Source organism: Bidens hawaiensis, unplaced genomic scaffold (assembly GCF_021521415.1).
Source record: "Bidens hawaiensis isolate Kalapana, Puna unplaced genomic scaffold, B.hawaiensis_p1.1 tig00001236_1, whole genome shotgun sequence".
NCBI classification, from domain to species: Eukaryota; Viridiplantae; Streptophyta; class Magnoliopsida; order Asterales; family Asteraceae; genus Bidens; species Bidens hawaiensis.
In genome coordinates, this window is record NW_027491070.1 from 4,302,405 (window position 1) to 4,330,277 (window position 27,873).

The window sequence follows — 27,873 nt, forward strand, 5'->3', positions numbered from 1 at the left end:
TGAAGAAACACTAACCGGACCCCGGACAGATTACTTGTAACCTGAGGGTTGGAGAGATGTTTCCCACGAGGGGTTAGACCCTGAGAAGATGGTTCTTCTGATAACCTGCAAAACAGACACCGTGAGCTCGTCACTGAGAAGGGGGGGGTTCCTCCTTGTGACCACCCTCCGGCGTGAGAATCAGACTAGATTGCTCTTTAAATATAAAAGTATATTAAGAGATTGCTAGAGCAGATATCAGGTATAATATGATGATAATGTGATATGATATGATAATACAAGATGAGATGAGATGGTCATACCATTTGTGGTATTTATAGCCGAAGGTAGGTTTCCAAGGAGGTATGGCCGGCTGCAACAGTGTTCCTGTTCCACCAACAGTAGCCTACGCACGTGACCTGCTGGTAGTTGGTGGGTAGGTAGCGGCTGACAGCGACCAGGCCTGCTGTATACTATTCCTTTTCCACCAACTGTCAGCTACGCACGTGGTATGACAAGAGTTGGTGAGTAGGCAGCGGCTAATAGTGACATACAGTGTAGGAGCCTGCTGCTCGCCATACTGTTGTCTATAAGCTGTCGTATCTTTAGTCAGATCTTTTTCCCATACCTCGTCAGGTACAGTACAGAAGATCTTCCTGTATCGTACGGACTGGCTTATTTGGGCGGGAGTATTCCCCCTCCCGCCCTTGTGCGGGATTGTTCCCGGCTTCGCTCATTCCTTCAGGTGACACTGAACGATTGAGAGCTAAGTGCCTTGTGCGTGTAGCCTTGCTGCGCGGGTGGCCTTCCCTAATGGCTTGTATCCGAGGCTGCGGGGACAGGCGGAGTCCTTCACCATGGGAGGCATTTCCTGCGGGAACAGCTTGCTTACTGCGCGTAAGGACGTCACGTCTCTGAGCATGGTTGGTCCTGCGGATCCAGTTGGTTTCTGCGCAGACGTCCCTGTTTAAGGTGAGTCTTGCGGGTCCAACTGGGCTCTGCTGGGACCTACCTCTTCAAGTCCCCCCAGTCCAATGTTCTTCTCATGCGTGTTTAATAAAGTGAGGTGAACTTTTGGACTTAAGCAAAGGGTTTTGAAAAGGGTTTTTTAAGGTTTTCCATGGGGATTCCTCCCGCGGAAGTCCTTGTCACTTGCAGAAATTCCCGAGTTTCCTGCTTGGACTTTGGGTATGATGCGGGTAGGTCTGTAACCTCCTCGCAAGTCAGGAGCGTTGAGTCCCACTTGTGTGGACTCTCCATGAGGTTTTGGTAGTTTTGAACATAGTGATCAATTATGCTAAAACCACCAATTCCATCCTGGAGCTTCAAACAACGTAGTTCTCGATGCTCCCGCTATGCGGGGATGTTATTTCCGCTTCCGCAAGCATTGCCCAGAAGATCCTTCTTGGTTTCAATTCCCAGCGGAGCGCTAGGTATGTGAAGGGTTTTGCCTTAACACTGTACCTGCGCTCGTCTTACGGTTACTTTACTTCCAAGGTATTCCTGGCGTCAATTCCCTGCGGGTGCTAGGTAAGTGAAGGGTTTTGCCTTTACACTGTACCCGCACCCGTCTTATAGTTACTTGGCTGCCGAGGTACTTGGCTTCAATTCCCTGCGGGTGCTAGGTATGTGAAGGGTTTTGCCTTAACACTGTACCCGCATCCGTCTTACGGTTACTTGTTCGCCAAGGTTTTCTTGGCTTCAATTCCCTGCGGGTGCTAGGTATGTGAAGGGTTTTGCCTTTACACTGTACCCGCATCCGTCTTACGGTTACTTGTTTGCCAAGGTTTTCTTGGCTTCAATTCCCTGCGGGTGCTAGGTATGTGAAGGGTTTTGCCTCTACACTGTACCCGCATCCGTCTTACGGTTACTTGTTCTCCAAGGTAAGGGGGTATTTTCCCGCTTACTTTTTAATATTTTTAAATTTTGAATTTTGAAATTCGAAAGGTTGGTGGAAAGATAGGAACAGTCCAAACCTCTGAAACGTCGTGCGACAGTTTCTTCTGACTGTGTCAGGACGTGCAGGAAGTTATGGTGACGTGACATTATATGGTCATTCCAGACGCTTTTTACGGCGCGTGGGCGCGATTTTTCGGGCGCGTGGCCGCGAAATTACTGGCACACGTCCTGTCAACAGCTGTTGCCAGCCTGCTTTTTGCCACGTGTCATAGTTTCATTGCACCATCGATTTCTCTCTCCTCCGCATTAAATTCACCGTATTAATTGCGATTAGTATATAAATGGGGAGAGGCCTCTTTGTAATCCACACTTTCACCTTTCTTCTTCTTCTTAGTGATTTCCGGCAAATACTCCCCTTTTCAGGCAAGCATTTTCCCGAAATCACTTTCTTCTTTTGCAAAATGTCTTCCCATGATGCTGAAGCCGTAGCCGACGATAGGAGTACTGCTGGCGAGTGCCAGTGTGCTCTACCTGTCGATCAGTACCAGTATATCGTCAGGAAATTCATGCTTGAGTCTCTTGAGCCTGAGTTTCCTGAATCCCACCAGACTGTGTACGATGCCCCCAGTGGCAAGATCGGGGTATATGCTGCATTCTTTGTTTATGGGAACCTTAGGTTCCCATTGACAAAGTTTGTGTACCGTGTCCTGGAGAGGCACGGTGTGCACCTGACCGAGGTGCATCCGATGGCGATTGCCAAGGTCCGGCACTTCGAGTGGGTGTGCCGGATTCTGGGTATTGAGCCCTACGTGGACCGCCTGATGACCTTCTATACTTGGAGGTGCGTCCAGGGGTGGTACACCCTGACAACCCGTATTAAGGGTTTGAAGATCTGCGTGACCGAGCGCAGTCTCCGATCGTGGAAGCGGGAGTTCTTCTACATCTCTGCCCGCGCCATCCCTATTGCCATGAAGTTTAAGAAGGGTCAAGCGCTTCCGAGCCTTCACGCTTCCAGCTACCAGGAGGCGGAATGGTTCGCGAAGATATCCCGGGTCCAATCTCCGGTTTATCGGTTTGCGGAGTCCGGGATGGTGCTGCTGGGGATGAGCCGGGTATGGAAGGAGGCGTCTCGGTTTCCCATCCTTCTCGAATACGGTTTGAACTCTATTCCTTATGGTATGTCTTGTCTTTCTTGCTGATATTAGTTTGTCTTCTAACTGTTTCTTTCCTTTCAGAGGGGAATGATTTGGAGTCACTCCTGTACCCGCGGGAAGCTGACGGTCCCGTGCGGGTGGGCACTCGTGCTCTAGACGAGAATGAGTTGCCCATCCTGGAGCAAACGGCGGATCGATTTGTGGGGGTCTATCCGCCGGGCCAAGAGATCCTGAGCCACCGGCGGCCAGGTAAGGCGATATTCTATCCTCAACCCCTCAATGCTGTACCCGCTGCTGGAAATCCTTACATCCTGTCTTCTTCTGAGGAATCCGCAGATGGTCCTCCGCTTGTGCGGAAGAAGAAGGCTGCCGTCGGGAAAGGGAAGGAGAAGGTGGCCTCCACAGCTGATCCGGTGCTTCTATCTGACACCGAGTCAGATAGTGAAGAGGTGGCGGGGAACCCCGGTGGTGAGAAGACCACTGCTCCGGAGGCTACGACTGTTACCTCCGGAGAACCAATGACGACGGTGACCGGCGTCAAGAGACCGGCCCCATCGGGCTTGTCCCCGCCCCTCCGTACGTTCAGGCTCAAGAAAACCCGTAAGTACAAACATTCTTCTTTTTGTAGATTTATCATACTTCATAAATTTATTAACACTTATCTTCTTGTGCAGGCGTGGATGTTGACGCATTCCAGGGTGAAGTACCGAGTAGTACCTTTCCGCCGATGACGGTAGGCTTGGTCAGCCTACCTGAGGCGTCGACCCAGGCGCCTGCGCCTGGTCCCGCTGGTTCAGTTGCTCACTCTGAGCCGACTGTTCCAGCCGTGTTTACGCCACCGCCGGCCGTGAGTAAGATTTTTACGGCGTCCTTCACCGAGCCGGCGGTTACGATTGCTGCGGATTCTGTGGCAGCGACCGCGGCGGCTGCCACCATGCCCCCGCCACCGGCACCGATGGCCGGCCCATCAGGTACGCATGGGAGTACTCGCCAGTCTTTGCCACCTTCCCATCTGCCTGACCTTTTGGATGGGTTTCCTTTGGGTTCAGGTGATGGGTTCGGCGGTTATCGGCCTGTTATAGACCCTACAGGTGCGTAGGGTTCCTTTGGCCCTTTTTCACTTTTAATTTTTTATCATCTTTTCCTGACTGCTTTTTTGTTTTTTGCAGTGTCGGATTCCAATGAAGTGTATGTTCCGCGATGGAACATACGCCGAGGAACAACCCTTCGTACCCCTGTGGAGTGCGTGGACTGGGCTCGCCACGCTGCTCCTCAGGGTGCATTGGGGGAAGCCATGGCTAGCTACCAAGAGGGTAGGCTAACCAATGAGCTTCGGGTTCTCCAGGCCCGGATGCAGCCGCGCGTCGAGCTGCTTTGTCGTGAAAACGACAAGTTGAAAGCAGCTCGCGCCAAGGACGTATCTCAGGCGCGTGCTCTTCGGGAGGAGAACCAACGATTGGCCGCAGCTGCGGCGGGGAAGGAGAAGGCTTTCAAGGCCCTCGAGGTTGAAGTTCAAGCGCGACTCGAGGCCCGGGCCCGCTCCAAGGCTGCCCAAGCTGTTAACGAACAGCTTCGGCTGGCTAAGGAGACTGCGAGGAACGCAACTGAGAGGGCCACCAAGGCTGAAGCCGTTGCTGAGCCTTTACGCATGGAGAACGAAGAGCTCAAGGCCAAATTAGAGGCTCTCCAACGTGCTCATGATGCCTTGGCAATGGAAGATGCCAAGAAGCTCCAAGAGATCCTGGACCAGAGGGGTGTGCTTGACCACACCGAGCGGAAGCTTAAGGGCGTTGAAGAGGCTGCTGCAAAGGAAGTGCTTCTTGCCAATCTTACTAAGAGCGAAGCCGAACGCGCCTGCACCCAAGCTCTGGTTGCCAAGGAATGGCTTCTTCGAGAAGCGTTGCCTCAGGTATTTTAGCTTTACGTCTTCACGCTTTCCTTTGTACATAGAAAAGGTGTTTGACACTTGTATACTTTCTTTGTAGGTTGTGCATCGGGTCTTCTCAGAAACTACTTACGATGATGCTATGAGCGCAGCCCTCAACGCTTCTCACGAGGATGGGGAACGGGCCGGCTTCCTGCTTGGTCTAGGGTTCGTTGAGAAAGGCTTCCCGCCTTCCAACTTCCCTTTGTACAATGTTGACACTGAAGCCATATACGACCAAGCAGTAAATCAATACGCCGCCTTCCCGCATCCAGTGGTGGAGAAGGTGAACCAAGTAGCTGCTGCTGATGATGGGTTAGCTATCCTCAAAGCTTTCCTTGAACTGCCACGCTCTACCGATGGGGCTGGTCCAAGTGGAAGTGGCCCTGAAGCCTGATCCTGAAGATCCCTTCCCACTGCTAGGATAGTTTTTTTTTTTTTTTTTTTTTTTTCTTCGTATGCGGGTAGTTACCCGGCCATTCTTGTAATAATTCACTTGTGAAATATTAATCTTTTTGCGTATAAGACTGTTATTTCCTTCTTTGGGTTTCTTGCTTTATAAACTTATGACTTGCATACTTAGTTTAAATTAGCAATTTTCCAAGTGTAGAATAAGTTAACCTGTTGAACGTGGTTGATAATAGGTGTGAAGTTTTGCTTCCTCTTTCGTGATTGTGCGGGTAGAACCGTCACTTGCACTTAGTAGGATGGCGAAACTTTACCCTTATCTGACCTGCGTGTAGGTTTTCCTCATCTTTTGAGGATAAGTTAACCTTTGAACGTGGTTGATAATAGGTGTGAAGTTTTGCTTCCTCTTCCGTGATTGTGCGGGTAGTACCGTCACTTGCACTTAGTAGGATGGCGAAACTTTACCCTTATCTGACCTGCGTGTAGGTTTTCCTCATCTTTTGAGGATAAGTTAACCTTTGAACGTGGTTGATAATAGGTGTGAAGTTTTGCTTCCTTTTTCGTGATTGTGCGGGTAGAACCGTCACTTGCACTTAGTAGGATGGCGAAACTTTACCCTTATCTGACCTGCGTGTAGGTTTTCCTCATCCTTTGAGGATAAGTTAACCTTTGAACGTGGTTGATAATAGGTGTGAAGTTTTGCTTCCTCTTTCGTGATTGTGCGGGTAGAACCGTCACTTGCACTTAGTAGGATGGCAAAACTTTACCCATATCTGACCTGCGTGTAGGTTTTCCTCATCTTTTGAGGATAAGTTAACCTTTGAACGTGGTTGATAATAGGTGTGAAGTTTTGCTTCCTCTTTCGTGATTGTGCGGGTAGAACCGTCACTTGCACTTAGTAGGATGGCAAAACTTTACCCTTATCTGACCTGCGTGTAGGTTTTCCTCATCCTTTTGAGAATTTTGTTTTGAACCGTTCGACGCGCGGTTGTCAATAGGTTAGTGTTCAGTTTCCTTTAATGATTCATGCGGATAGACCGGCACTTTCATTTAATGGGATAATTGAACTCTTCCCCTTCAACTGACCTGCGTGAAGGTTTGCCACGTTATTGGGTTCGTGCGGTTAGGACCGCCTTCCCACGCAACGACTTCACGTAATGTGAATGCCGTCACCAGTGTTGCATAGTTTAACCGTTCGACGCGCGGTTGTTGATAGGTTATTGTTCAGTTTCCTCATTATGATTCGTGCGGATAGACCGGCACTTTCATTTTTGGGTGCTGAACCTTTCCCCTTCAACTGACCTGCGTGAAGGTTTTTTCACATTATTGGGTTTGTGCGGGTAGAACCGCCTTCCCACGGAACGACTTCGCATAATGTGAATATCGTCATATTAGTGCAGAAAAGTAAAATCATCAGCTTCGATGTTCTAAAGAGAATCATTTCCATTAGAAGTGGCTCTTGGCCTTCTTTACAAATTGGAATTGATTTACATGTAAACTGTGTAAATGAGCTCCCTTCCATGTTGGGATGGGAGTGCCATCGAGCCGATACGCACCTGGTTCGGGATCTCGTTCTTTACGCAGCATGTAGTCTCGATATTGAAGCTGGAATTTTTATTCGTGTTCCCCAGCTGGGGTTCTACACGCACCCGCCTGCTCAGCCTTTATTGCGCCACGAAGTGCGCGAGCGTCCCATCTCTGACAAATGCTTCGACCATGTCTTTTACGTCTATGCATTCTTCAGTGTTGTGGCCTTTTGTCTTGTGAAAGTCACAGTATTTGCTCCGATCAGCATCGTGACGATGTCGGATTATTGGAGGCTTTGGCCACGGGAGCTCTTCAGTGGCGAATATCTCAGTGACGCTTTTGGTGAGTGGCGTCCATCTGGAGTTTCGGTGCGGCTGTACATTATCCCTTCCGCCCAATCGATGTTGCAAGCCGGATGAGGTGTCAAAGTTTACCCTTGACTGCCAAATGCCTAGCTTCCGCTTTTTGTTTAATCGGGCGGTGAGGACATTGTCTTCTCTCGTCTTCTGAGTGTAGATGTTTGTGCTATGTGGGAGATCTCTACCCAGTTGCTTCTCCGTTTCCGCATAGCGTTTTGCTGCTGTCATGATGGCATCCCATGTGGATGGCATACCATCTTTACCCGTTAGGGTGCGGATGAGCTCTGGGTCATGCGCGCCCTGGATGAAGGCTGCGCGAACAAGATCTTCGCTGATATTGCCCAAACTTAGCTTCTTTGAGTTGAAGCGAGTGATGAAGTTTGGCAGAGATTCATCTTCTTCTCGTATGCATTTGAGGATTGTCCATTGCTCCTCGGTATACTTCCGTTGCTGGCTGAAGTGTTGGCTAAACTTCTGCTGGAAGTCTGCCCAGTCGTAGATGTGGTTGACCGGTAGACGATCAAACCAAGCTCTAGCAGCCCCAACAAGCGTCATTTGGAACATGTAGCACCACGTGGGTTCCGTCCAATTGCTGACGGTTGCCCCCGCTATGAACCTGTTCAAATGATCGTCTGGATCAGATATACCGTCATATGTGCCTATGTTAGGCATTTGTTTGGCACTCTTTGGGGCGATTGCTTCTGCAATGTCCCTTGCAAACTTGGACGTTCCTGCATTTGCAACGTTTGGTCTGAACGTTTTGGAGAAGTCTCGTGGACTTCCACCTGTGCTTTTTGGTTTGAAGGCTTGTCCAAAATGCCTTTTCGGTTAGGATTCCATTTCCTTTCGCTTCCCTTTTGCCCTATGGCGAAGGTTCGCGTCGGAGTCGGATTCCTCCGAGTCATCCTCCCAATATTCGAGTTCGTCGGCCTGTTGTACGGAACGCAAGCGTTCGTCCAACTCAGCCTGGAATTCTTTTTGTCGTGCCTCCGCCCATGCCTTAACTTCATCGAGAGTTTGGCGGGGGAGTCTTCGTTTCTCAAGCTGGGTATCAGTGGATCCCAGTAGGCGATCATTTACTGCACTTGCCCCAGCTTGAGTAACTGGGGTAGTGTTCGTAAAATTTACTTCACTTGCCCCGGCTTGGGTAACCGGGGTAGTGTTTGTAAATACTGTGTTACCGGTATTCACCCCAGTAGCTGGGGTTGTGGTTACCGGAATTTCTCTAACCATCTTTTGTAGAAAGTTTGAAAAAACTGGAGAAAAATAAAGTTCTAGCTTTATGCACGGATGACGCCAATGAAGAAACACTAACCGGACCCCGGACAGATTACTTGTAACCTGGGGGTTGGAGAGATGTTTCCCACGAGGGGTTAGACCCTGAGAAGATGGTTCTTCTGATAACCTGCAAAACAGACACCGTGAGCTCGTCACTGAGAAGGGGGGGGTTCCTCCTTGTGACCACCCTCCGGCGTGAGAATCAGACTAGATTGCTCTTTAAATATAAAAGTATATTAAGAGATTGCTAGAGCAGATATCAGGTATAATATGATGATAATGTGATATGATATGATAATACAAGATGAGATGAGATGGTCATACCATTTGTGGTATTTATAGCCGAAGGTAGGTTTCCAAGGAGGTATGGCCGGCTGCAACAGTGTTCCTGTTCCACCAACAGTAGCCTACGCACGTGACCTGCTGGTAGTTGGTGGGTAGGTAGCGGCTGACAGCGACCAGGCCTGCTATATACTATTCCTTTTCCACCAACTGTCAGCTACGCACGTGGTATGACAAGAGTTGGTGAGTAGGCAGCGGCTAATAGTGACATACAGTGTAGGAGCCTGCTGCTCGCCATACTGTTGTCTATAAGCTGTCGTATCTTTAGTCAGATCTTTTTCCCATACCTCGTCAGGTACAGTACAGAAGATCTTCCTGTATCGTACGGACTGGCTTATTTGGGCGGGAGTATTCCCCCTCCCGCCCTTGTGCGGGATTGTTCCCGGCTTCGCTCATTCCTTCAGGTGACACTGAACGATTGAGAGCTAAGTGCCTTGTGCGTGTAGCCTTGCTGCGCGGGTGGCCTTCCCTAATGGCTTGTATCCGAGGCTGCGGGGACAGGCGGAGTCCTTCACCATGGGAGGCATTTCCTGCGGGAACAGCTTGCTTACTGCGCGTAAGGACGTCACGTCTCTGAGCATGGTTGGTCCTGCGGATCCAGTTGGTTTCTGCGCAGACGTCCCTGTTTAAGGTGAGTCTTGCGGGTCCAACTGGGCTCTGCTGGGACCTACCTCTTCAATTATTATTATGCCTAATTGTCTTTCTGCTTTCCTTCCTACCTGCATCTTCTCCATAGTACACACTAAACTTGCCACTTCTCCTATTATCCAACAAACAAAATGTGGCCTGTTGATTGGAGGTCTGCAGTGGTGGCGTTGATGGTGATGGTGGTGGTGGTGTTGATGATGGTGATGGTGGTGGTGGTGGTGGTGGTGATAATAGCTTGGGAGAGATATTATGATGAAGAACAGAAGACTTGATCTTCCAGAAGCTAAGAGCTGCGGTTAGAAAGGCTAGCCAGGCCCAAACACTTTGGGTCAGGTAATTGATTGCAAGCGCCTCCAACTCCATGGCCATACTCGATCTCTAGCTTTAGCTGCGGGGTGTGTGGTTATAGCAAGCAAGTATTAGATTATATATATTTTATTGGTATGAAGGGAGAACCGTGGGATTGGTACATGTTGATTTAGATGCCACGAATCCAGATTAGATGCCAATGGTAGATCCCTCACTGGATGCCGTTCCATTTTTTTTTGTTCACACTATTCTTTTATTTTGACCACGTACATTAAAACTTTTGTTTTTTCTTTCTTTCAAATTTAAATAAAGTAACTTCATCATTCAAATAGTTATTTTTTCAATGTTAGCTTACCTTTTTAAAACTTATCTGTAAAACATAACATTCTGTTACTTTACTAGTTTTATTGACGGGATAATTCAAATTATAAAATTATAAGTAAAACAAATAATTAAATAGAGTATATGAAAAAAAATGTATTACATCTATGTTTGTATCTATACAATGTGTACATAAATTGATTTTATTTATATCACAAAATGATTTTTTAAATGAACTTAATAAAAAAATACCCGTCCAAAATCGTACCCGATAATGCTTCTTTCTATTGGAACATTCATTCTCGGTGTCATATATGTATAATTGAAAGAATTTTGATTATGAACCAATTTTAAAAATAAGACTTCTCATACGATAGTAGTTATAACCACTCAGCCTAACTACAAAAGAGGCGTTACCTTTATTAATATATTTATCAATTTACCACCCATTAAAGGAAAGTAGAATTGTAGCAATGGTTGTTCTTCAAAAACTACGTTTTTCTGAGCTACACCATAAAAATGATTTTGATAAGTTTCAGAGGGCTTCTCGACTTTGTCATAATGACAACATAAAAAATAACATGTTAACCCATTCAATTTTGTGAATATTTTGTTTCATTTGAGCATAGTTTTGCATGGCATGTTTCTCATACAACGTTCTGATCACCATTGAAGGAAAAATTAATGTTGAAATAAATATTTCAAATTTGGTAAAAGTTAGAAGCATTGATAGGCATGGGAGTGGCATGTCGAAATGGTTCGCAATCTTTTCTTAAATTTTAATAGTTGAGGGAAAAATAGTCAATTTGCCAAATCCTGAACCTTTTGATTATTTCAAAAAATGCCCTTAAAAATAAACTTGAAACCCGAATCATGTTTAAAATTCTAACTTTCATACTTTTGACAATTTAAAGTCAACACTTTGAACCCATAACAAATTTGACGATAAATCTATTTCGCATTCTCAAACTTTTAAAAATACTCAAAATTTTCATTTTTGACCCGTAACAAATTTTGACCTAAATGTAGTAACTCGTACCTAACAATCTATTTACCAAACTTTGACCCGTAAAATCAAATTTAACTTCCACAAAAAACCCGAAACAATTTTCATTTAAGAAACATGATTTGTTGTTAATTTTTGTAATTCACCAAGTATTTTGAAATATATAGTAAAATAATATGTTAATATTTATATTTAAAAAAATATATAGATATTATATAAATATAGTGTAAAAGGAAAGTGAATAATTATTGATTTATCTACCTATTCTGATAAAATAAAATAAATGAAGACATTTGTCATGTTTTGGTTAATTTTCACAATTTTTTTCCCTCCAAAACTAATATACCATAATATATGTAAAATAAATGAAAATTGTTTTGAGTTTTTTATTGAAGTTAAATTTGATTTTTTGGGTCAAAAGTTGGTCAATAAATTGTTTGGTACAAGTTAACTACATTTAGGTTAAATTTTGTTACAGGTCAAAAATGAAAATTTTGAGTATTTTTAAAAGTTTTAGAATGCAAAATATTTATCGTCAAATTGTTATGGGTTCAAAGTGTTGACTTTAAAATGTCAAAAGTATGAAAGTTAGAATTTTAAACATGATTTAGGTTTCAAGTTTATTTTTAAGGGCAATTTTTGAAATAATCAAAAGGTTCGGGATTTGACAAATTGACTATTTTTCCCTCAACTATTAAAACTTAAGAAAAGATTGCGAACACTTTCGACATGCCACCCCCATACCTATCAATGCTTATAACTTTTATCAAATTTCAAATATTTACGTCAACATTAATTTTTCCTTCAATGGTGATCAGAACGTTGTATGGGAAGCATGTCATGCAAAACTATGCTCAAATGAAACAAAATATTCACAAAATTGAATAGGTTAACATGTTATTTTTTATGTTGTCATTATGACAAAGTCGAGAAGCCCTCTGAAACTTATCAAAAAATTTTTTATGATGTAGCTCAGAAAAACATAGTTTTTAAAGAACATCCATTGTTACAATTTAATATCCTACTTTCTTTTGATTGGTGGTAAATTGATAAATATATCAATAAATGTAGCGTCTCTTTTGTATTTAGGCTGAGTGGTTAGAACTACTATTGTATGAGAAGTCTTATTTTCGAAATTGGTTCATAACCAAAATTCTGTCAATTATACATATATGACACCGAGAATGAATTTTTCAATAGAAAGAAGCATTCTCAGGTACGATTTTGCACGGACATTTTTTATTAAGTTCATTTAAAAAAATCAGTTTGTGATATAAATAAAATCAATTTATGTACACATTGTATAGAAACAACCATAGATGTAATACATTTTTTTTTCATATACGCCATGTAATTTTTTTTTCATATACGCCATGTAATTATTTGTTTTACTTATAATTTTATAATTTGAATTATCTCGTGTGTAACACGGGCTCTAAAACTAGTTATATATATTAGGGTATATTAGTTTTGGAGGGAAAAAATTGTGAGAATTAACCAAAACATGACAAGTGTCCACATTTATTTTACTTTATTATAATAAGTAGATGTGTTGTGAAGGTGTTAATCAAAAAGTAAAATTACATCACTATTACATGAACAATGAGACACTAACTAATGCCAAAAAGAAATGTTACGGAGGAGAGTTAGTTAACCAATATATCAAAAAAAATGATTGACTGAAATGAGGGGCAGACCCCACCTTTTTGAAGCCTTTAAGGTTGAAGTATGGTGAGTGACGCCCTCACCTCACCGTAACACTTTGTCTTAATATCAAGTTCGAAATTTAAAGGTGTTTTGATTTGTCACTAAAATTAAATTTTATGTTTGAATTTGTTGTTTAATTAAAAGTGTGTTTTACTTTTAAATCAATCTGTTAGTAACTGTTATTTTGATTTTCATGAAAATGCATGTGGTTTTCTCGAACAAAAGATACTAGTGAAAGAAAAAAAAAGATTTATCTTTCAGTATCATATCTATGTATGGGTTTGGTTGCAATAAATGTAAGCCACAATTGACAATTAAAGACAAGAGAATTGCAACAACTAGTTAACTTGTGGCATGGATCATTTATTGGTAGTAACATATATGAGGCTCGTCCAAACCAATGCCCCACTCTCTCACAACCACATCTCATACCCTTAATATCATGACCACACGACACACCACCAAATATAACATATAACATCATACACATGCTCTTATTGCATACAATTTAATATAATCTTACTACTATATTAAAGTAAAATAATATGGACACATGTTATTTTTCTAAAGTGTCTGTATATATATATATATATTTGGAACGACCAGCTAAGTAACGTCGGGTACTTTGTATGCGGCCCCCATTGGCTAAAGGTAGCCCGAGCCGGAGCCCCTAGCGGTCCACCTATTAAGGGATTCCCCGGATAAAACCCGACCCCCACCCCGCCAAACGGCAAGACAGCGATGGGCCGGTAAAACCAGGTGAGATCAGCACTCGAACCCTGGCAAGCCAGGGTCATCCCTCATATCTCCCATATAAATTGGTGATAGTGAGGTGACCCCCTACCTCTCATTAGTAAAGTGAGTGCCACATCCAATTTATTTTATATTTTTTTAATTCCTAAATTAAATTTTCATTAACTCTCATTTAATGTGATTTCCATAAATAAAAAAACGTTTAATGTTTATTTATTTTGTTACGTCTTTTAAGCTAATTTTTTAAATATTTTATTTCAAAATATTATTATAAAGATTCTTTTGATTTGCGTAAAACAACTAACATGTGCCTAAACTATAAAAAGTTTCATTTTCGAGCATTTGAACATCTAAATACCCAGAATTTGCATTATGTAAAAATCTAGTTTAACTTGGCTTGACTCTTGATTTATTTTACCATTTTAAAACCTTAAAGTTATCTTTTTGTATCATTGAATAATTAATATAGAAAAACCACATATGTTGTGTACAATAAGATATTTGAAGGTTTTATGAACAATTTTTTTATTTAATATTTTTCAAATTTATATATCTAACTATACTATTAAATTAAGATAATTTTTTCACATGACATCATTCTATGACCTCCACATAGAATGACACGTAGATGTCATGTGAGCGGTTTCTTATTTTATCAAGCAAATCACTTATGTTATATTTGGGAATCTCAACAAATAACTTATAGAAATATTATAGATTCATTAATAAATTTCGTTAAATATCCTATTAGTATGTTATAAGTTAACATTTGATTACGTTTAAATATAATGATATTAACTGTTCTCTTAATCACATGGGTCACTATCCAATGTTGTATATTTAAAGAGTGTTTAGAGATTTATGAATTGTAAAATTTTGTTTATCATTATTTATATATTATTAATTCATAAGAGATGCTATTATGTATATGATTAAATTTAACTTTTTTGTTGTATTTTTAAACAATCTATGTATCACACAAGTTCTATCCTAGTATTATATATATAGGGTTGTTAAAATGTTAACCTATAAAGTACAGAAAGAATTTGAATCCTTCGATTAATAAAGGCTTTCTCTATTCCGACACCCATTTTGCTGTTTGGACACCCTTCCCTACATATACGACTCGTATAGCTTATACTAGTCGTATAGAAGTCAACTTTATGTTAGAACCCGTTAACCCTTTAATACCAGAAGAGCTATACGAGTAACCCCCCATATGAGTTGTATGGGCTATACGAGATGAATTTGAATTTTCATGTGACATGACATCTTTATGCCGGAGCACATGTAAAATAATTACAAAATTTTTTATTTACAAAAATGAGAAACTAAAAAAAGGAAAACAAAAAATTAAATCAACAGGGATTCAAACCCATGCATCATGTGAAATAATCAATGCAAAACGCAGAAGAGCCACTATGATAGATTGATTTTTTGTTAATCTATTGTAAAGTGGCTGTATTTAAAAGTAACACAAATAAACAACAAAAATATTTTGCGGCACCGTCATTTGCTATTTATCTAATATATATATAATTTATGTAATGCTACCATGTTTAACTAATTATTTTGAATCTATAATCACGCATACAAATCACATAATAATAGAAGTAATAATACCACATAACATAGCATACCACATACTACTCGTATAGGCTATGCTAGTCGTATAGAGGGTGTATGAGCACCATCTCGTATAAGTCATACGGCTCGTTTAAGAATTTGGTCAAACACCTTTTCCAAGAAACTGGTGGTTGTCAGTGTACAGAAGCCTATACGACGCGTATAAGCTATATGAGTCGTGTAGATGGTGTTTGAATTTTGAAGGTGGGTGTTTTATTGGCAGGACCCTTAAGAAATCAATAGGTGAGATAATAAAAAGATTGTCGCATCACCATTGTGAAATTGTTAATGTGGGTAAAACCGTAAAACTATTATATCCTACCATTGTTATAATTTTTTCAAGTTTCCTCATGTTGTTAAAAGTCCAAAACTTTTTTAAAACGACATTAATTATTAAAAAAAAATGCACATATGTTTAACTTACACAAAAAAAGATAACGCACCTATACGAACAAAAACAAACATACGCTTAATGACGACCCGGTATGTAATGCGCTACAAATGTTTAAAAAAAGGATGTTTTATGTAAGTATACTTTAGTTAAAGAGCACAAAACTGCAATTTAAGTTAAACGTAAAGGACGAGAAGTGTAACTATAGTTTTTGCAATTGCTGGTAGGGGGGCGTAAATGAGTTGAGCCAAGCCCAAGTACGACTTATTTCAAGCTCCACTCTTGAGTTGTTTTTCAAGGTTAGGTTTGGCTTGTTTATTAATTAATATATGATTACAAATATTTTCATATATTATGAAAAAAAATCTTAAACGAGCCTAAGCTTGTGTGGCACCTTAAACAGGCCAAAACTCGGAACAAGCTCGACCGTATAGTTTAAAACTAATATATTAAAGTCCAAAAGATGTGAAAACTTAAAAATATATGAGTCACTAAGACTGGTTTCCATAATAAACGAAAAGTTTGAGTTGGATTTTTGGTTGGGCTTACGTTGTTGTGTGTTAAGTTTTGATTGATCTGAGTCGGCGCTGGTGGCGTTGGGATTGGGGTTGTTTGTTTATGTGGACCAACTTCTTCTTTACCGGTATGAGAATTCAAATTCAACACTAAACTAACAATGAGCCTCAGCCTGAATAGCAGCAATTCAGTGGCAGGCACACAACTACTACCACCAGCCCATCGATTAAACATCAGCATCAGTTTCCACCGACCTAGGAGGCGAAGAAGCACGCACCTTATCATTCGCAATGACTTCCTCTCTCAGCTCACCACTGCTCTTGCTATTGCTTCCAAATTCCATTTCCATTTCAAATCCAATCATCAACTAATCGGAGGAGGAGAGTGGACTCTGTTTACATCTCCCTCGCCGTTTAACACTTTTATCAAGTTACGGTGCGCCTCTCTTCTTCTTCCGTTGGAGGAGAAACAGCATTCAAATGCAGAGGCTGTTAGCTCTGGACGAATAGTAATTCAACATCTAGCAGTAGATAATAAGCAACCACAAATGCTATCATATCAGAGAATATGCCTGGAGACCGACGATGGCGGAGTAGTCTCCCTCGACTGGCCTGCCAATTTGGACGACTTGACCTCCGAGCACCACCTCGACACCACCGTCCTTATCGTCCCAGGGGCTACTGATGGGAGTATGGATCACAATGTCACCTCCTTTGTTTCTCAATGCTTAGCTCGCGGCTGTTTCCCCATTGTCATCAATCCCAGGGGTTGCGCCCGTTCCCCTATCACCACCCCACGGTAATCAATCCTATTCATTATTTTCTTTTCGTCAAAATCCCTAAGCCTATATGCGATGCAGGTTATTCACTGCTGCTGACAGCGATGATATCCGCACGGTTGTACAGTTTATCGGCAGGGCCAGACCGTGGACAACTTTCATGGCTGTTGGCTTTGGTTATGGTGCTAATATGCTGACAAAGTATCTAGCGCAAGTTGGAGACGAAACGCCTCTTACAGCTGCCACATGCATAGACAATCCTTTTGATTTACAACAGGCTTCTACTCATCCTTATGTTGATCACAATCTTACAAGTGGCTTAATTGATATGCTGCAATCCAACAAGGTTATTGCAAACTCATTATTGATTTTCACAAAGTAAAGTAGAGGGAATGTTCCAATGGAATGCATAGGAACTGGCAATAGTAATCTCTTTCGGTATATTTTGGTCTCATAGTTTATTAGGTGATCAAAAGGACTTTTAACTCTCTGAAGCCCTACAAATAGATGTTACAGCATGATTTGCATCAGATTTAAAAATTTATCTGCCTTTGAATAACGTATGTTATTGCTTGCAGGAACTATTTCTGGGTCGATCTAAAGGGTTTGATGTTGAAAAGGCTTTACAAGCTAAGTCACTTAAAGATTTTGAGGAAGCAATATCTATGGTTTCATATGGATTTGATTCAATCGAAGAATTTTATGCCAGCTCCAGTACAACAGATGTGGTTGGCAATGTAAAGATTCCACTTCTCTTTGTTCAGGTAATAAAATATGTTATCATAGCCTCTTGGGGTCTAGCTCAACCATTTTACTTGTGCATGTTTCTTTTCTGCATGCTAATGTTGCACAAGTTCACAGAACATTTGTGTAAGTGAGGCAATATGTATGCTTTGTCTAGGGGAAAAACTCTTATACCTAAGTCATGGTTTCATCCTTTATATTATGTCTTTTTAATGGTTGCTTTTGAAAGCCATAGAAATTGATTCTACCTGATATATGCATTTAAGCTGCTGTTGATTTTCCAAACTCATTTGAAAAGTACATGGGAAAAAGCCTGGTCGTAGTATTATTGAGCATTTGAACTTAGTGTGTGAATTTGGCATGTACCCTTTGCAACTCTGATTTGGAAGTGGAATGATTTCTATCTTCCTGGTAGACCCTAAGTTTTGTCATGCTTTGGATTAGGTTAATTTTTTTTAAAGATATATATGTTACTGTTGAACATCCCATGGGCCTGTTATCGTTCTATGGTAAGTGTGTATAGAATTTGACAGCTTCATACTCTGATGGTTTGTGACAGAACAATGCAGTGCCTTTTTCGATCCCACGCAGCTTAATAGCAGAAAATCCATTTACAAGCCTGCTTATCTGCACTTTCCAATCAGATGACCAACGTACTACCGATGTATCATGGTGTCAGCAACTTGTTGTTGAGGTAATTACTAATAAACAACTGTACTTTCTTTTAGCTTCCAACATGAGAAGTACTCACATATACTCTGTTAGGTTAGTACAGCTATGAGTAATATTTAATCTTACATGCAGTGGCTTACAGCTGTCGAGCTAGGAATTCTGAAAGGCCGACATCCTCTTTTGGAGGACAGTGATGTAACCATCAGTCATTTAAAACAGATATCTCATGCAAGTAGCAGAAACAATAATCTCCTAAACTTTCACCAGTTGGGTGGCAACACCTCAAATCCTTGGAATAAGATGCTGAAAAAAAGTGATGAATATGTTAATTCAAGTTCTGTTCTTGAGTTACAAACAACTAAAGCCAAAGACAAAGATGCGACCAATGGAACGGTAACACAAACAAACCTTGTAGATTTAAAGGAAGGAGATGTGGATAGTGAAAGAGGAAAGGTGCTACAGGCTACAGAAGTCGTGATGAACATGCTTGACATGACGATGCCTGAAGCTCTGTCAGAAGAACAGAAACTTAAGGTAATGCATCGGAGGACATTAATAAAATGGGTGTGAAACTAATATGGCTTTTTGGTTAGGTACTGACTGCAGTTAGTCAAGGAGAGACCCTAATGAGTGCTTTGCAAGATGCCGTGCCTGAAGATGTTCGTGGAAAGCTCACCAGCACTGTTACTACAATCCTGGAAAACCAGAAGAAGAACTTAAATGGTACACCAGCAGCATTAAACACAAAGGTGCAAGAAAGATCTGTAAATGTAGAAAAAGAGAAAAATGCTTCGGATCTTAATCCTAATTTGACAGAAGAAAATTCAAATAATCATCCTTGTAGCAAGAATGAACCCACCCAAGCTCATACTTTTGATGATGGCAGTAGGTTGCAACCAACAAGTCATCAAGGTGGTGAAATTTCCAATCTCGGGTCCACAAGCAATCATGATCAATTGGGAAGTGATGATCTCTCCAAAGAAAAAGTTGCTGAACCCCAAGACTCTGATTCAGGTGTTATGCCTCCTGACGCTTCTAGAAAGATGGAAAGGTCTGAGGATCATATCAGTGATCAGGCCAACTTGGGTCTTGAAGGTGGAACAAATGCGGAGAAGGATAATCAACACAAGGACGCATCAGAACATTCTACTGATATATCAAACCCCCCAAGGACTGAAAAAACTTCCAATGAGATGGCAGGTGAAAGTCAGAGGAGGGGAGAATCAAGTGCACAGCCTAATTCTCCATCTTTTAGTGTTTCCCAGGCATTGGATGCACTAACAGGGATGGATGATTCTACCCAAGTAGCAGTTAACAGCGTTTTTAGTGTAATTGAAGATGTAATTACTCAGTTGGAAGGGAACAGAGCAGCGGATGATAACCACACATCTACAGTCTCTAAGAGCGAACAAAAAGGAGGTGATGGGAAAAGTAGTAATCATCACCAAACCATGTCAATTTCCATTGAGAAAAAAGATGAAGCTTACAAGAATCCTGAAGACATCCCGAACTCCATAACCAGACTTCCATATAGGAACTCTTTTTACGATCAGTACGTCCAAAGTCATCTTTATTCAAAGATGAAAAATGATAAGTTGCTTCAGTTGGATGCTTTATATCTTGACTATGTTCCAGAAGAAGGTCAATGGAAGCTCTTAGAGCAATCAGCAGATGGTACAAATTATGCTGATGATGTCCCATCTGATGTTGAGGTTGAGTGTAACAGTGACATCGTCGAACCAACTTATGTAATATTAGATGCTGAAGGTGATTGTGACCCAGCCAAAGAAAAACATGAAATTGGCGATGCTGCATCAGTACAGGCCTTTCAGTTTGTCAAGGAGAACATATTAAAATCTTTAGAAGTTGAAGTTTTCCGAAGAATACAAGCAACAAACATGGCAGCCATGCTGAAAAAAGAACTAGAGGGTGTTGCAAATGCCATTTCATTGGCTGTTGTACATGACAAACGGCATGTACTATCATGGGATGGTGAGAAATTGGTTGGCCTTCGTAATCTGCAGGATGAACATATACTAGACACCATCTCTTCAGCTGTTCAAAGCACCAGATACATGAAAGAAGTGATTCCAGTTGGCATTGTTGTAGGCTCTAGCCTAGCTTCTCTGAGAAAAATTGACAACATAGATGCAGCATATTCTATACAAAATACTGAAGCCATAACCAATCAAATTAGTGATTCTAAGGTAGGATATCATTTACAAGCAGATAGGATGGCTGTTAATGAAGTAAACCCGAACGACAACTTGTACAATGAAGATGGAGAGGAAAATGTGCCAAGCAGTCTTAGTGGTGACACTGTCATGGCTGGAGCAGTTACTGCCGCCTTAGGAGCATCTGCTTTATTGGTTCATCAACAAGTAAGGCTCACTTTCTGTTAAACTTTAACGTGACTACACAGATTGTTCTTTTCTAGCTTGCATATATGCATTTTCATTTAACTTGAAATTGGCTCCATATTCATATTATTCAGAACTGTGGCAGATGAGTGTAAATGGGTTGAATGTAAACAGGAATTGTGAAATTGAACAAGAGAGAAGGTGTGGGGGCAAAATAAGAACTTTACTATGAATTCTTGAAGTATTTTATGTAGCATGCTACTTAAACCATCATTTAGATGCAACAAAATAGGTGTTAACTAACAAATCGCATTTCCTGAATTGCATCATGTGTGGTATAATCTATGGTACCAGAAACTATTCTTTAAAGTTTAAACAATTACCTTCTTCCATAATCTATGTATGGCATGCTTGTCTTGCCATCTCGGCCTTTATAATCTCCCAGGATATTTTTTTTATCTCATTATTAGTTTGATTGGAGTGATTTCTTTACTGTTTCATTGGGATTGTGCTATATACTAACAAAATCGTCAATTCAGGTTATTGATTTTTTGATCAAAATTGCATTTCAACAAATGATTAAATGACCATGTGTATATAGTTAATTTCATTGATGCTGAACAAAGCTTATATTTTGAATGAAGAATTCATTTAGTGATGGACTTGAAAGTTCCTCTATGTCAAAAGAGACTCATGAGGAGCCTGAAAAGGTTGAGGAGGAAACGCCCAAAAGTGGTGATGGTATAGTCACAAGTCTTGCTGAGAAAGCCATGTTAGTTGCTGCTCCTGTAGTGCCTACCAAGGAAGATGGTGCGGTGGATCAAGAGAGGTTTGCATATTTAACATTGCTCATAAACATATTTTAGTATGCGTGTACTATGTAACCGAACATTTCCCTTGTGTGGCTGGCTAGGCTGGTTGCACTGCTGGCAGATTTGGGGCAAAAAGGTGGGATATTGAAGCTGGTGGGTAAAGTTGCTTTACTTTGGGGAGGAATACGTGGTGCTATGAGTTTGACTGGAAAGCTCATCTCCTTTCTTCGCCTTGCTGACCGAGCCCTGTTTCAGAGGTATATACATGAGTATTCTATTACTTTCTGTTCAGATGCTAGGAAAAATGTGCATCAATGGGTGCAAGTAAAGATGGTACTGTGCGTCTTTAGATTTAGGATTTCACCTCAGAACATGCAAACTTCTGTTTTATAATTCGAACTGAATGAGCCATGCTTTGGGTACTTTGGTAAGATAGAATTGAGACAAAAGTAGAATTGGTTAGTCTAGAGACAATTTGTTAGAACCTGATTGGTTTTGTATTAAAGATAAAAGAAATGGCCATAAATGGAAGCCTTTGATAGGTAACCGTCTTTCCGAATGACCTACTTTTGAGATGTAGGCTGCTCTCCAACTGTGGCTCGAATAATTGCATATAAATTCAAGCATAATACTCTCCTTAAGGAAATAACATTAATACTAAGAGTCTAAAACAATATCATTATGTCAAAAAAAAGAAAATCAGATTTTTTGGAGCCACGGGTCTTTAGTGGTAGCAGCCTTTCTATCTCCTTAAATAGAGGAAAGGTTTGCTCTCATCACACCCTTGGCAGACCAGTTGCTTAATTGATATGAGTGGATTTTACTGGCTACGCTTGACTGGTTGTTACTAAAATAATACAACCATTGCCTTAATTAAGGCCTACCACAATTCCTGCTGGCGTCGCAATGACAATGCCACTTGCAATTTCACAGGCAATCCCAGTTTCTTATTCCTATGGATACCGACATCCACCCACAAGTCTAGGGTAATAACAAACTACTTTATGTTGCCTCTAATTAAGTGTATGGTGCTTCTCCAACTCTATCAAGATATTAGTTTGTATTAAGCTAATCAGCTGGAACATAGCAATGAATACATACGTCAAATAGTAATATTAAGGGCATAACTTCAGATTTAATTTTATAGATATGGAGTACTGAGTACATATGCTTTCATGTTCTATACCCACTATTCTTTTTTTATGGGAATGTGCGTTTATTATTTTATGGGATTCTGCTTACTATCCTTTTATTTTACGTAGGGTTTTGGGGTTTGCATGTATGGTGCTTGTACTGTGGACACCAGTTGTGGTTCCTTTGCTTCCAACACTTGTACAGAACTGGGCAGCACATAAGTCCTCAAAATATGCGGAACTTGCTTGCATAATTGGTCTTTATGGTTCTATAATGATACTTATTGTGCTATGGGGCAAAAGGATCAGAGGCTATGAAGATCCACTTGAGAGATATGGACTTGAGTTGACTTCAGCAAGACAGGTATTATTATTAATTTGAACATCTGATAAACATGTTTTGATGGACCCTACACTCTACCCTCCTATTCAATTGCTACTTAGTTGAATTGGATGGAAGAGCTAATGTAATGTTGACTTGCAGATCCAAAACTTTGTATATGGGTTGATTGGAGGGGTGATGCTTGTTTTGTTGATACAATGTACAAATGTATTACTTGGTTTTGTGTGCGTATCATGGCCTAGCATTCCATCTTCTAGAGATGCTGTTACCCTGCTTAAGGTGTTTGGGAAAGTGATTAGATTTGTTGGTCAAGGGCTTGTAACAACAGTTGCTGTTGCTCTGGTTGAAGAATTGCTCTTCAGGTCATGGTTGTCCGAAGAAATTGCAGTTGATCTTGGATACAATCAAGGAATAATCCTTTCTGGACTTGCATTTTCATTATCTCAGTGGTAAGTATGGCTTTGACTAACAGAGACACACTTTGTTTTATTCCTTCGTAAGCAAACAATAAAAAACTTAATGAAATATGTTTTGGATGCAAGGTCACTGAAGGCAATGCCAGGAATTTGGCTATTATCAGTGGGGCTGGCAGGTGTTAGGCAGAGATGCCAAGGAAGGCTCTCCCTTCCCATTGGGCTGCGTGCAGGGATTATGGCTTCTAGTTTCATCTTAAAAGAAGGCGGCTTTTTGATGTATAATAATACCACTCCTTATCCTTTATGGGTAAGTGGTGGTGGTGACCCTTTCCAGCCTTTTAACAGCATAGTGGGCCTTGCTGTGGCTTTCTTATGGGCGGCAGTTCTCTATCCAAGAAATCCTCAAAATGCACAACAGCGTGAAAACATCAAGTAATGCACAAATCAAGCAAGACCCGAAAGTCGGAATGACAGTGATTATTTTCAAAGTCAAGTCAGTTGACCAAAGATGTTTGGTTTTCTGATGCGAATGCAGAAAATTACTTGCTCTTAGTTTTGGCACGCACGAAAATTTTGTTCTAGTGTACCATCTGTATAAAGGGAAAAAAAGCATGTACATATACACACATACATACATATAGATATATACAATTTTCTTAGCTTGGACCTGCAGTATACATTGATGCAGTAAGTGTATGGCTATTTTCATGCTACATTTTCTCTCAAAAATCTCATACTCAAAATTACTATCTGCTGCATAAGCTTTGAAGCTGTGTGTATTTGTTTCTATACATGGCTCAGTAAACCTGAGCAGAGGCAGCAGTTTTACAATCTTTTGCATAGAGACCACCGCATATGGGTAGATCTGTGGACTTTAACCATTCATTTGCTCCATGTAAAAATGATTGGATGGTGAAGTTGTCAACATCTGTACTGGAATTCTTGTGATAACCAGCCCATTGTACCCTGTTTCTAGTTTCTGCACCTGGCCCGAAGTTCATATATTCGATGTATTCCACAGTATCCAGGTTGCTGTACTTATTCCAGGCGCACCAACCTCGGGGGTCTATAATGTCCCCAAGATAGCTCCTCATAACTATGGTCCTGGAATAGTTCCGCCATGGCCTGCCCAGAAATGTTGAGAAATTAGACCTTTCAGTAACTGAAAAGTCTGGTGCAGCCATTATGGTGCAGTCCTGCAGTGATATTCCTGTGTTCTGGTTTGGATCCAATCTTCCTTGCGCAGTGATCACATTTTTCTGACCAGGGATTGGTTTGCGAACGAGTATCAGACATCTTTCAAAAATGGCGGCTGCGTTTCCAAAGATGAAGTCGACTGTGCCGTGGATTGCACACTCCCGGTACAGCTGGCTGAGGGAGTGGGCATAGAGTGTGTCCTGATGGGAGATGAACTGACAGTGATAGAAAGCAGCATCGGAGGTCACCCTTAGAGCCACCGCTTGATGCTTCTCCGGGCCTGCTGTGTTGATGACGGTCAGGTCTCGTGCCAAGAAGTTATTCCCAATAACAGCTGCACCACACCACAATACATAATAAGCATTTATGCATGTATATGCATAACATAAAAGTTTTCCATTTGTGAAAATATGAAATACATACATAGTGTGGCAGAGGTGAAGGTGGTGTAACCGTCCACAAAGTTTCTGGAGCCGGTGATTATGGTGGAGTTCATCCCTTCTCCAACCAGCATGATGCTAATCTTTAGCCTGGGAATCACGACATTCTCGTTGTAGACCCCCGCTTTGATTTGAATGATGTATCTAGCCGCGCTTCGGTTAGGAGCCATTGAAACCTCAGCGCCAATGGTGGTGAAGTTCCCAGAGCCATCGATGGCTACAACCACAGTAGGCGTGGGAGGCGCCTGCATCAGGCGGCGGTCAGCAGCGGTCATCCAAGAGGGGACATGGAGATGGGCATGGTCAGGGGAGAGAAGGCTGGTGGTGAGCCCATCGTCGATGTGGTTGACGATGGCGAGGCAGTTGCTGATCATGCGCATGATGGGGGTGAGGGATTTGTGGTGGCGTTGTTCTTCTTCAATGCAGGTGTTCTCGTTGGTGATGGCGGCGCTGAGTAGGTTCTTGATGGCGGCGTAATTAGGGGGTGGAGGTGTAGGGCGTTGATGGATTCTTGGAGTTCATAGATGGTCTGGTCCAGTAGGTCAATGCAGTTTTCTTGAACCCCCCTGGTTAATAATAATCTTGAACGGCATTTGGTAGCACGTCTGATGGTTTTGTTGATGGCGAACTCAAGAAGTCTGGTGTGATTATTGAGGGAAATGGAATGAGTAGAAGAAGAGAGGGTGTGGAGACAGAGAGAAGGGTAGAGGGTATTGGCGCAGGTGTTTCTGATGAACAGGTGCGGTGGTGGTGGTGGTGGTGATGGTGGGTGATTGTTGTGATCGGTTTGGGAGGAGAATAACCAGGGAGAGAGGATGATGAGGAATGCTACGGGGATGACGATGATTGTAAGTGAAGATGACGATGACTTCTTGTTGCCGGAAAACTCCATTGTTGACGGCGGTCACTTCGTTTCTACATATAACAACAATAAAAAGAAAAAGAAAAGATTCATTAGCCCCCTCCCTCACACTTTTAAAACTTTATGCATTTGATGATAAGTATATTCAAATCATAGCAACTAGTTCATTTTTCTTTAATGTAAGTAACACACTTTTGTATTCATACTTACACGTTTAATTTCAAATTACCCCTCTAACTGGTTTACTGATTAGAAAATGAGGGGAGGATCATGAAAATTGATCCAACTCCTATCGTCAAAGTATATGACTAGCGCAATTGTGAGATTTCGTTGTAGTTTGAAGGTATTTTTGTTGACTGGAAAAATGCGGATCTATGTGTGTTTGATGGCAACAGCTTGGTCAGGGGTTGTTGGTCAAGACAAAAAGAAATTGGATTCAGTTTTTAAAATCTATTTGATTTAATTGAATTACTACACAAGCTGCTAAGGTTTACTTGATTGTATTTGATACACAGGTACTTCTTAAATTTTGATGAAAATTATAGGGGAAGTTAGGTACCAAATTGTCTATTGATATCAGGTGTTGTAAAATCGTCAGTCGGGCAGTGGAATGGGGATTGACGTCTAGTCAGGATCTTTACAACACAGTTGGTATCCCATCACCTTTGGATGGATGGTTAAGGTGAAAGAAAATTTAGACTTTCAAAATTACGTGATGTGACCAAAATACATAATTCTTTTTAACAAGATTTCCTTGAGCCTACATCTATTCTATGAAATGTAGGACGAAATTACATGATACTAATTTTGGAAACTCTAAATTTGTGTACGCTAGTTGAAACATCTCAAAATTTGTATTAATTTTGAACACGATATTTAAAATTTAAAATAATGTGATATTCATATTTTTGTTTGTGGTATATATATTGACATAAGGATCTCGAAGCAAGTAGTCTATCTTATTAAAACGTCAGAAATTTGTTGAGCTTTGGGTTTGGGTCAAAAGTAAAAAAATGAGGTGCTAAAAGTCAATATACTGAATGTGAAGGACTAATTATAATTATGGGGAAACAGTAAACTTTTAAAAAAATTATTCAGAACAAATAATCTTGGAAGCGGTTGTTTCACATCAAGTCAAAATAGAAGCGGCTGCGTGTGTGAGGGATTGCAATTTCATCACTTCTGAGACATCATCATCATGATTTTGATTTCCATCGTAAAGACTTCATTTGGTTAGCTTAGCTTCTATTCTATCCATTCTTTTTTTATTGGAATTCAGTGGCTAATTTATCATTTCATTTAATAGGTTAGAATCATCGCATATGATATGATATGAGGAGGATTTATAATCCATCTAAAGTAAAGTAAAATTAGCCATCGATTTTGACCTAACTTGCAATTTCTGTAAATTATGTGGCCTATTTACAAGTTATTTTATGCATAAGCTTAGTTATCATTCATTGATGTAATGTTGGATATGACGACATATATAGCTGTTGTTTTTGCTTTGTTAATAGTCATCTAGGAAAGACTTATATGATTGATTATTTGCATGCATATAAAGTGTCTTTGTATGGTGTTAACTTGAACCATGCGGTAAGGCATCTAAGGATCTCATAACAAGATTAGTGAATCTCATAGGGGCCTTTTAACTTGGTGAATGCTTTGTATTGAATGTATTTCTGTTATTAAGCATGGGGTGCACATAATGAGAGGTTTACTTATAGATAAATCAACACAACAGGAGGATTAGAAACGGGATGGCCTTGGTGTTTAGTTTAGGGATTGAACAATACTTTTGACATGTAAATATTCTTTTTATTGTATTATCTTAATGAGTTATCATCATATGTTAATAATAGATGATATATTCACTTGCCCACCTAATCATCGATTTGGCAACCATGTTGCAACCCAGGAAAATAGAATATGTAATCATGTCTGATATTTTAGGGATTTTTGCTACATT

General features: G+C 40.8%; 1 protein-coding gene and 1 pseudogene across 2 annotated transcripts; one reads left to right on the forward strand and one right to left on the reverse strand.

Annotated features, from left to right (window-relative positions):
* Positions 1 to 16,307: 16,307 nt before the first annotated feature.
* LOC143566863 (uncharacterized) lies at positions 16,308 to 24,178 on the forward strand. The gene is made up of 11 exons (XM_077053444.1): positions 16,308 to 16,945; positions 17,007 to 17,271; positions 17,504 to 17,689; positions 18,229 to 18,363; positions 18,474 to 18,875; positions 18,935 to 20,722; positions 21,346 to 21,530; positions 21,615 to 21,770; positions 22,776 to 23,010; positions 23,131 to 23,438; positions 23,532 to 24,178. The coding sequence occupies exons 1-11, from the start codon at positions 16,308 to 16,310 to the stop codon at positions 23,839 to 23,841; spliced, it is 4,608 nt and encodes a 1,535-aa protein (XP_076909559.1). The 3' UTR covers positions 23,842 to 24,178.
* Positions 24,179 to 24,202: 24 nt separating this feature from the next.
* Positions 24,203 to 25,934, reverse strand: LOC143566875 (pectinesterase pseudogene; annotated as a pseudogene). The gene is made up of 2 exons (XR_013141304.1): positions 25,026 to 25,934; positions 24,203 to 24,936 (listed from the first exon to the last, which is right to left on the reverse strand). The product of XR_013141304.1 is annotated as a pectinesterase pseudogene (transcript).
* Positions 25,935 to 27,873: the final 1,939 nt, after the last annotated feature.

What these genes read in the sequence shown, in the direction of transcription:
- LOC143566863 (XM_077053444.1), top strand. Translation starts at nt 16,308, where the DNA reads ATGAGCCTCAGCCTGAATAGCAGCAATTCAGTGGCAGGCACACAACTA. An exon ending in TTCCACTTCTCTTTGTTCAG is followed by an intron (nt 17,690 to 18,228) that starts GTAATAAAATAT and finishes GGTTTGTGACAG; the next exon opens with AACAATGCAGTGCCTTTTTC. An exon ending in CAGAAGAACAGAAACTTAAG is followed by an intron (nt 18,876 to 18,934) that starts GTAATGCATCGG and finishes CTTTTTGGTTAG; the next exon opens with GTACTGACTGCAGTTAGTCA.